Here is a 9,577-nt window from a genome sequence, read left to right on the forward strand (position 1 = left end):
CCCCACAGGACCTGCTTGCACTGGGCCTGTAAGCGGAACCACGCGCCGGTGGTGTCCTGCCTGCTGGATGCCGGGGCAGATAAGCAGATCCTCACCGCGAAGGGAGAGCTGGCTGTGCAGTTAACTTCAAAACCAGACATCCGGAGGATTCTGGGAGGTACCGTTACCATTCATCTAGTCATCGAGAATTCTGGGTCTAGAGGCTGCAGCATCTTCAGTGCTTTTATCTGAGGCAGCAGATGGGCAAACCTGTGGCTAGGGCTGTCGTGTCTCATTAGGTAGCTCTGATCTGTAATTCATACCCAGGCAAATAGACGTGGGGATTCCAGCTGGGAAGGGTGAGCTGTGCCATCGGGAGACGGAAGCGCTCTGTGCTCTGGGCAGTGCTGCGGCACTCCTGATGGCTCTCCTTGAGCAGAAGCCAGCAGGCAGGCCGCAGGCGAGGCTTTCACAGCTGTGCCATCGGACTTGTCTGACCAGAAGGAATCCTACAAATCCACGGCAGCGTTTCAGGAGTTAGGGCTGCTGAGCGCTTTGTTACCCCGTGACTTGCAGTATGATTATTTTTTGCCCCATAGTTGCGTCACACTTTTTGTACACACAGCAAACCTCGTTGGTTGTATGTGACGCTCCCGAGCGCTGCCAGGGCCCATTTCCACCAGCATCTCAGTCCTGCGTTCCAGACTGAAATGCCGAAGTGCTTCACCTCTGGAAATGCTGCTCTCCTGTTCTCCTGCTAGATTTCTGCAGCCATCTGCTCTGACATCAGCTGACTTGACATCAGTAATCCTCAGTCAGGCAAGAACGTCCTTCGCTGCAGTACTTGCAGGCAAGAGGAGCTGTCCTGGGCGTCACACCAAGTAGTCACTTACCTGAGGAAACACCCGGTTTCCTTTGTTGCCGTGGGCCATAATGAGCTATTTCCAGCGGTGTTATTAAAAGCATCGTAAACCCAGGTTTAAGGAAGGACCGCTGGTCACCCAGTTCCCGTGAAAACGCTGGGGTAACACTGCTAGAACTTGGGTGTCTTTCAGCAGTTATTTTTTCCTACTTTAGTTTCAAAAAAGCCACTACACGGTAGAACTTTGTAGGTTTTCACAGCTACTTGCCTTCCTTGCTCATGGTATGTGAGTATCATCCTTTGATGACCTCAGAACGGGTGTTGTTTTGAGACAAAGCTAACTGTATTCAAAATGAGGAAGATCTATCCAATAACAGTGGGTTTTTTCTCTCTCCACCTCCTGCCCTCCATTTTTGAACTCCATTAATAGAGGAAGAAACTGAATGTCAAGGAGTGGATTTACATTTGCCAGTTGTTGCAAACTACTTGGCCCACCCACCGTTCCCGTACGTTTACGCTGAAGAAAGCACCGCAGGCAGCTTGGCAGAGTCCCACAATGGAAGTGCTTCCACCTCTCCTCCTCCCCAGTGTGACACGAGCCCCGGCTCCTCAGCCCCCCAGGCTGCAAGCATACGCACAACTTCGTCATGCCACAGCGAGGACGATTTCTCCGCCCTCGACGCTGTCATGCACCCAGTGTGACACGAGCCCCGGCTCCTCAGCCCCCCAGGCTGAAAGCATACGCACACCTTCGTCATGCAACAGCGAGGACGATTTCCCCGCGCTGGACGCTGCGGAGCAACTCCCCACCCTGCCGGCGGCTCCGACGGCACCGAATTGTGCCCAGCCTGAAGCGCCCAACGGCCCCGCGTGCCGGCTGCCCCTGCCCCATGGCACAGGGCTGTTCTCGCCGGTTGCATCCGAACCGGCCGCTCCGCTGCACACCGACAGCTCACCCACTGGTCCTGCGCCAGCGTTCCAGCCCCTCTTCTTCACTGGAGCTTTCCCATACAACATGCAAGGTAATGCCATGCCATTTCCCAGCCTCCTGTTACTCTGTTCCGTGGTTTTGTTACTGGGTGAAGGATGAAGCTAAGGAATCGTTCCACGTTCAGACTTGTGGAATAGAGGCAGAGATGTGGAACTCTCCGGCCAAAAAGACCCAGAACTCTTTTTTTTTTTTTTTTTCTGCTTAAGTGAAACAACTGCTAGTTGGTATTTTAAACGTGGCAGTCCTTTGCAAACCAAAGGAAAGACCCGTGCGAGCAGCGTAACAGTTCCCATTTCGCACTGTATTACACAGCACCGAGTGCATCTCTGGTAGTTCGGTAACGGCCTGACGGGGCACGTATTTTAACACCGTAAACAGGGCTCCCCTGCGAATGTCTCGCTCTTCCACTGGAAGCTTCCATTAACTGTTCCGGTATTTCTCAGCCCGGTAACAGGTATGGTATTAGAAAACCTGAATTCAAAAGATAACACCGAGTGCTTTAGTGTTAGGTTTGGGTGGGTTTTTGAGGAAAAACACATTTAAATCTTTTTTTTTTCTTCTCAATTAGAACTTGTGCTTAAGGTGAGAGTCCAGAGCCTCCGAGACAATGACTTCATTGAAATTGAACTGGACAGACAAGAACTGACCTACCAGGATCTGCTCCGAGTGAGCTGCTGCGAGCTGGGCGTTAACCCAGAGCAAGTGGAGAAGATCAGAAAATTGCCCAATACACTGGTAAGAAAGGTAAGAATCGGCATCAGAGAATTACTTGACTTTGCCCTTTGCAGACATCAGGGAGGGAGGATTGGTAAAAATGGGCCTGGTGTTCAAAACCAACACCTTACCTCAGCTCACAAATCAGAGGGATGCTGGACTTGTAAAACTTCATCGTGACTTTTTCAAAATATTCTTGTCAGAACAGCAGTGAAACTATTACAGCCTGAGTGTCTGTAACCGTGCCAGCACCAGAGCGTTAGCGTGCTTTCAACGTACCCAGCAGGGACCACGGCACTGTGTGCTGGCCAAAAGGCAAACAGCAATAATACAAACAATAATACAAATGGAAAGCTCTGCCATGAGCAGATGAACCTGCTCCTCTGGTCCAAAAGTACCTGTTCTGGAGGTCTCTACCTGAAAGGCTTTTGGTCACAGCTCTTGGTTAGGTGACACGCACAGACACAGTCAAATCATGGTGAGGGCTGAAGGAGAAAAAACTGCGGGCCAAGAACCAACCAAGGAGGCTTTGAAATCATGTGTGCTTCCCAGCAGGATTTTCTTCTTCCGTTATTTATTCCTGTCCCTGGACTCGCAGTTTTTACCTCCTTGAGCTATTACTGTAAGAATGAACCAGCGATGTTCAGAAGAAATGTGTAGTTGTGTCTGTTCTTTGACAGGACAAGGATGTTGCCAGACTTCAGGACTTCCAGGAGCTGGAGCTGGTTCTGGTGCAAAGCAACAGCTCTCCCTTCAGAAGTGCTGCACCAGCCCTGACGGACAGGCCCTGCTACAACAGCAGAGCGTCAAAGCTGACGTACTGACCGCGAGGGGCACCTCCAGCAGGGGCAGGGAACCTGGTGGTTACTGCTGCTGCCTTTTGAAGGCAGGGAGTTCAACGTGAGTAAAACCTTAAGTTATTGTTAGGGTTACTACTTTAACTAATAGTTTATCTTTTGTATTTAATATCCCCTTTGCTTTTATTTTTTTACTTGATATTGTATTGAGATAAGGGATACCTCATTTGTCTACTGAAATCACATGCTTCCAATTATTTCAAAGAAGTTTATGGGTTGTTTGGGAAGAGGGCAGGAGAGACTTAGTTACTGGTATGAGAAGTATGTTGAGAACTCCCACTCTTTGACCAAATAGGATTCTTGGAAAAGGTGTTCAGGAAGTTGTGCGTGTGCACATATATATATATTTTTTTAAACTTCCAGATTAAGTTAAATGTCAGAGGGTATTTGGCACACCATGAACAGTTGGGTCTCTAAAGACATAAAACTTGCAAGTCGTTAATCTCCTGCTCCTTCACGCAAACTGACCAAGGTGTGGGGACAGAAATAGTTAATGCTCTGAAGTGACAGGAAAAGAATTTTCACTGGGCTGGAAATCGGTGGAGTCAGGGTGGCCAGGTGGAAAGGTTTGTTTCTCTCCCATATGAGCATACGGTAACTGAAGTGATGGCACCCTGCCACCTCCACAAAAAAATACAGCAGCTTCTCTTAATTAGGGACCACTGAAATCACAGAGCATGTTCAAGTGCCCTTTGAAGAGTCAGGGAGGGAATCACAGATCTGTGTCCATGGTTTGGTTTATTTTCCCAGTGATGAGGAGACTCTGTGTGATGCACCCAAGGGTCAGTACTGTTAAGTCAGGGAACTCCTTCTGGCCCACGCTCGCAGCCCAGTCACAGGGGCGGGCTAGTCTCTGCTGCGAGGGGAAGCCCAACGCTGTATTATTGAGGGAGCACAGCTGTAAGGAGGGCACCACGCTCTCCATCAGCCCTACAGAACTGGAAACACCATTAGCAAATACCCAGCCTGTACGTTCACCTGTCGCACGCTCTCCTGTCACTCCTCCCTTAGTCCAAATTTAGCCAGCTCAGCACCGGAAGGGCCGAATGCCTCCACGTGCTTCCCAGGGCATTTTGGGGGGGAAACCCACCAGACTCTGGATAAGCTACAGACTGTTTTACTTGCATTTAAGCAAGTCCATAACGAAAACACCCATCTGTGGTTTTATGAGTGGCCTAAGTCATCATTAAAACACAGCCTGAAGTCACTCCCTTTCAGACCAAACAAGGTACTGAAGTCACAGCACTGCTGGAGTAGTGACAGCCTGAAGCTTAACATAGTAGCCGCAAAGTTCCACCTTAGGAGGCTTTTTGTTTAATTATGTACCAAAACCGATGATGACAACCTTTGCACCAAAAAACCACTTAACTGGGTCCTGGGGTGGGTGGAGGGGGCAAGGGAGTTGTTTTACTGGACATGAGCTGCTGGTTTTATCCCCCCAATAGTACAGATTTTCCTCTCATCTCTGCTCTATTAAGCTGCACTAGAGCAGCGCTGATGCAGTGTTTGTTGCTGTTGATCTCAATCACTATATTCTGGTGGGAGCAGCAGCTTCCTGCAGCACAGCTGCTCTCTCCTCCCAGGGGCTCCCACAGGCAAGGGACAAACACGTGCGTGTCACCAGAACACAGAAACCCCTCCTGCCAGCAACAAGAGGCGCTTCGCTCTGCCTTCACGATTTCACCGAGTTACTTAGGTTTAAAGTTCTCACGTAGTGCATTCAAAATAATCATCATCCTGTCCCACTTGCTCCATCTACATCTTGTCACTAACACCCCGCTCTCAGTCCTGGCCCGTCCCTAGCCAGGAGCTGGGCTATTTAAAGCCCGATGCAACTCCTGGTAAGCTCAAGACTGTGAGACAGTATGAAGTAAAATTTCCTAACTGTGGCTCCTGCTTTGTTTTTCTTGTAGGACAGGAAAGGAGGTTTATTTCAACAGTCATGTATTTGTCTTTTCAGCATAGCTCGGAGGCTAGTTCAGACTATGTGCAATAACTGTTTGAAAAACAGTAGTAAGTAAATGGCTCAAAAATAAGAGGATCTAATTTCTTCTCAGTTCCTTCATTAGGAATCTGTATAAAGTCTGCCTGCACTAACTCCTGAAGAGGCAGCTGTAGGAGCAGCTGGTCTAAAACAGCTTTATTTGTTCTACTTTCCACCAGGAATAACTGATAATGTGATACGACTAAACTTTAATCATGAGCTGACTGTAACAATAAGTAAGTCTATGCATTCAGAGAAATATTTTTGTATGTTTTATGCAGTTTGATAAACTCTAAGGCACACTATTTATGTTAACTGTTGTTTTTGTTCGGTTTTTTTCTTTGAACAATAAACCGTTGGTATGACAACTGAAACTAAGTTTACAAAACTTACTGTTCTTCCAAGGATGACTTTTGTTTTGCACTACAAACTTGTACTGAACTGACATTGCTACTCTTCACTTATATTAAAGTATCCGTTGTTTCAAGTACCCAGCTCTCTTCCTTTTTCAGGGGTGGGGGGTAGGAGGTGTGGGGGGGTGATACCCGGCACTCTGGAGGGGACAGGACACTCTTAAAATCTGAACACAACTTTGAAAAAACACAGGGGCCAGCACATTTTTAACACCTAATAAAAGCATTAGGCTTTCAAAACCAGCAGGGAGAAAGCATGCCGGAGGTGCTCACTTGAGTAAGCTATTTGCTTTTTGCTTGGCATGCCTAGAAAACCTGCGATGATACTGATCTTGGGCCCGCGCTCTGAAGGTGACACTTCTCACTGTTCTGGAGATGCTCTTTATAGCCAAATCTGAAGGTAGTTACTAGAAAGGCACCAGGTTTCCTGTGCTCTGAAAGACAGGATTTTTCCTTTACCTTCAGTGCACTAGAGAAAGACTCCACTATCAGGCACATCTGCCCAACTTACTACAAGGTACCTCCTGTTACCACTCCTAGCCCTGCAGGATAAGGGAGGGGAAATGCTAGTCCCGTAACCAGTGTGTGCAATGGAAGCTGCCAGGCACGTCTCTCTTCCCCCGTTATCTGCTCTAACATGCCCCCTGTGCATGTTTGCAGTGCGAACAGTTGTTAATCAGTGCTCCAAACCGACACGACAAGGCACACGTGAGGCAGTCTGATGGCCAGCCTCAGCACTGGCATCTTTCTGGTAACGCTGTAGAAGTCTGACTGCTTTATAACGGCTTGAGGCCTACCCGCCTGTTCTGAGTTTTCCGTAATTCCTTAACCAAGCGCAGCAGTAGCCGTGCTTTTTCAGGTAGACAGAATCCAACAGCTCTCTAACCTAGCCTTGAAAAGAAATACTAACTGATGGTGGCACCAAAAAAAACACAAACCCACAAACACCACAGAATAACTAAGCATCCAAATTAATGGACTAAGCTTGAAGACATGAGTAGATTTATTAGGTAAGAAACTTACTTAAACGTTCAATGACAGAGACAATCAAATTTGTAACAGAAATTCAAAGATACTTTATTTCCATTTCTCGTATATCAAGAAGCTAGGAATAGCTCAGTTGTAAAAATGGGATTTGTTTTAGTTCGATTCACACAAATACTAAACATTTATTCTTGTGTTTTAAAGTCCAAGAATGAAAACTTGCAATTAAACACTGAGCAAGCCATGTGTTCAGGTTATGTTGGTTTCTTATCTTAAAAAGTCTTAAAGAAAAAAAAGGATACAGGACTTATATTCTCAGTAGCATATGTGCTATTATCAACACATCTTTCTGAACTCTGGGAGGAAACACCAGTCCTGAATTAAATTTTATAAAAAAAAAATTTCTAACTCAACTTTATAATTTTCTACGCCACTACAGCTTTCTTTCACCTCATTTTAAAGCAGATCTTCAGTTTAAACTGTCTTCCGCTGTCTTCGCAGACTCTTCATGTAGTAGTAGTCCTATAATGCAAAATTTTGGGAAAACAGACAATTAGACAGCATTAAGAGCTTGCAGTTTACCATTCCTATATATTGGCCCAGTTGTTAGCTGTCATCTTAACTCTACAAAAGTGTCAACATTGACCGTGACTGGCTTTAGAAGCAATAATGTAGCATTAACGGTTTAATAGTCAACATTAAGTGTTTAAGAGTTCCCAGCATAAATAATGGAACTACAGTAACAAATTCTGTTGCAAGAAGCTCATTTATCAGCTGTACTCTCCATTGTTAGTCCCTTATTTCAGGAATACAACTAAAGACCTTCTGCAAGAGTGAGAAAGCTATGTCAAGAATGAGGAAAAAACTTCCAAGTTTTCTTTTTAATACAGTATTTGCATTTCCTATTGTTTAGCTGTTTCATTTCCACCAGACAGTTTGTCAGCACACATTCTTGCCATGAACATTGTAAGCATTTGGTGGCATCTGTCTTTGCATTTACATTTGCCTTAGAAGCCTGTTATCAGCCATTCCACTTCTTTGTGCTACGGCTGACTGCAAAGTCTCCTACACAGTAGGAAATATTAAACACATACCTCTTAAAGACTCGAATTGCATTGAAAGTAACAAGGCGATTATTATGTAGTGTTTATTGCCTTTTAAAACTCTTAAAGATATCTAATTCTGGGCAGCACTGCATCCCTACATACAGTTGAAAGAAAATTCCATTCTGTTAACATCAGATTTACAGTATTCACACAATACACAAAAAGTCCTTTTCACTATCTCGAAAATCAAAAACACAACAGTAAGCTTAAAGATTACAGGCAACAGCATTCAAACATGGATGTGGGTAGAGAAAGGAGTACCTGGCATGAGTACCTGCTTAGTTTGACTGAATCCTTGATTTTTAATTTGGCTTTTCATGGGCCGCTCACAACACCAACGCTGTGTGAGGTATGGTAGTCAGCTGCAATAATTCATAAACCCTACACTTCCATCAATCCAATGCTACTGGCTCTCGAGTTACAGAACAAACTGCATTAGAATGCAAGGCAATAAAGCAAAAAAACTAGAAACATCCTTGACAAAGAAATACTAGCAGTTTATATGAAAACAAAGTAGTCCAACATGTGCCTCAAATATTAAGTATTAAAGGAAAAGTTTCTGCTGATGTACCAACACAATATGGACTTAAATACAAAAACAGTTCAACTTTTTAAAAAAACGATAACAAAATCCCTAAAAAATAAAAAAGATAATTAATTTTTCTATGGTGACTATATTACAAATATGTCCCAAAGAGGCACACTAATGGGGGCACGAGTCTGCTACAAAATAGCTGAGACAAAACAATGTACCTCAAAATGTTTTGCAGGACTACACTGTCTTTTCCTTCAGAAGGTGCTTTAGTTTGTCTTCTTACTTGGCTTAGTTCCATCTTCATCTGTGCATACTTACGCTGCACTGTTAAACAGTAACAAAAAGCCCTAATCAAAGTTTGAAATAATGCACTTACCTCTGTCTGATCTGAGGTCATATCAGATCAGTTTTAATTGGACTGAGTGTCACCTTCAGATTTAATGTCTTCACTGGTCCCATTGACCTCATTCTTAGTATCACTCTCCTTCGAGTCTGTATTTGTGTCTTCACTCTGTTTTTCTCGACTACTGGACTTCATACTACTTTTTTTATCATCAGATCCCCTCTTTTCTGCCATGAAAGAAGACATTGACCATGGATTTCAAAGTAAAAACAAACATTGCACATGTGAGATACATACTGCATACAAACTGGGACAGTTACTTTCTATAGCAATAACAGCAATACTCAAAAAGGTACAGAAAGAGGCTTCAGACTACCGTGCTGGAACGGACAGGGTAGGAAAAAAGGTCACAGGGGACAGTACAGAGTGGGGAAGAGAAGAGAAAGGACAGACCTGCTACAGAGGCAGCTGCTCAGCTCTCTGTTGAATATACAAACAGGGCAGGGGGTGGGTGCGTGTGAAGAGGAGGTAGTGGAGAAGTTAGGCAAATGTGTAATTAAGGAGCCTGGCTTCCTTACTTATTGTGGGAGTCTTTGTCCCCAAGTTTTAATTTATGATGTTGTATGGCCGTCTTTGGTTTACAGTTACTAAATATGGTTCTTGAAAAAAGAATCACAAAATAATGATGGGACAGTGCATCAGGGTATTATCAAATAAATCAGTATTTACCAATTGAAAAGCCTAGCAACCCAAATCAATCAAATACTTTCCATGGGAAACAAGCAGAATTAAGCACTGCTGGCTTTGGG

General features: G+C 44.8%; 2 protein-coding genes across 2 annotated transcripts in view; one reads left to right on the forward strand and one right to left on the reverse strand.

Moving 5' to 3' along the window:
- Positions 1-15: 15 nt before the first annotated feature.
- Positions 16-3,370, forward strand: LOC104495038 (ankyrin repeat domain-containing protein 40-like; the record flags this gene model as incomplete). Its single annotated transcript, XM_010137961.1, has 5 exons — positions 16-157; positions 1,272-1,539; positions 1,607-1,863; positions 2,401-2,576; positions 3,227-3,370. Coding segments are annotated over 5 exons (987 nt in total), but the record flags the coding sequence as incomplete, so codon positions are not given.
- Positions 3,371-6,852: 3,482 nt separating this feature from the next.
- LUC7L3 (LUC7-like 3 (S. cerevisiae)) overlaps positions 6,853-9,577 on the reverse strand; it is a 19,503-nt gene continuing 16,778 nt past the window's right edge. Inside the window, exons 10-12 of the mRNA XM_010137949.1 lie at positions 8,855-8,995; positions 8,644-8,749; positions 6,853-8,230 (exon numbers count right to left, since the gene is read on the reverse strand). Of these exons, the coding sequence (XP_010136251.1) occupies positions 8,206-8,230; positions 8,644-8,749; positions 8,855-8,995 (272 nt within the window). The 3' untranslated portion in view covers positions 6,853-8,205. The remainder of the gene's footprint in view (positions 8,231-8,643; positions 8,750-8,854; positions 8,996-9,577) is intronic.

This window comes from Buceros rhinoceros, unplaced genomic scaffold (genome assembly GCF_000710305.1).
Source record: "Buceros rhinoceros silvestris isolate BGI_N320 unplaced genomic scaffold, ASM71030v1 scaffold21530, whole genome shotgun sequence".
NCBI classification, from domain to species: domain Eukaryota; kingdom Metazoa; phylum Chordata; class Aves; order Bucerotiformes; family Bucerotidae; genus Buceros; species Buceros rhinoceros.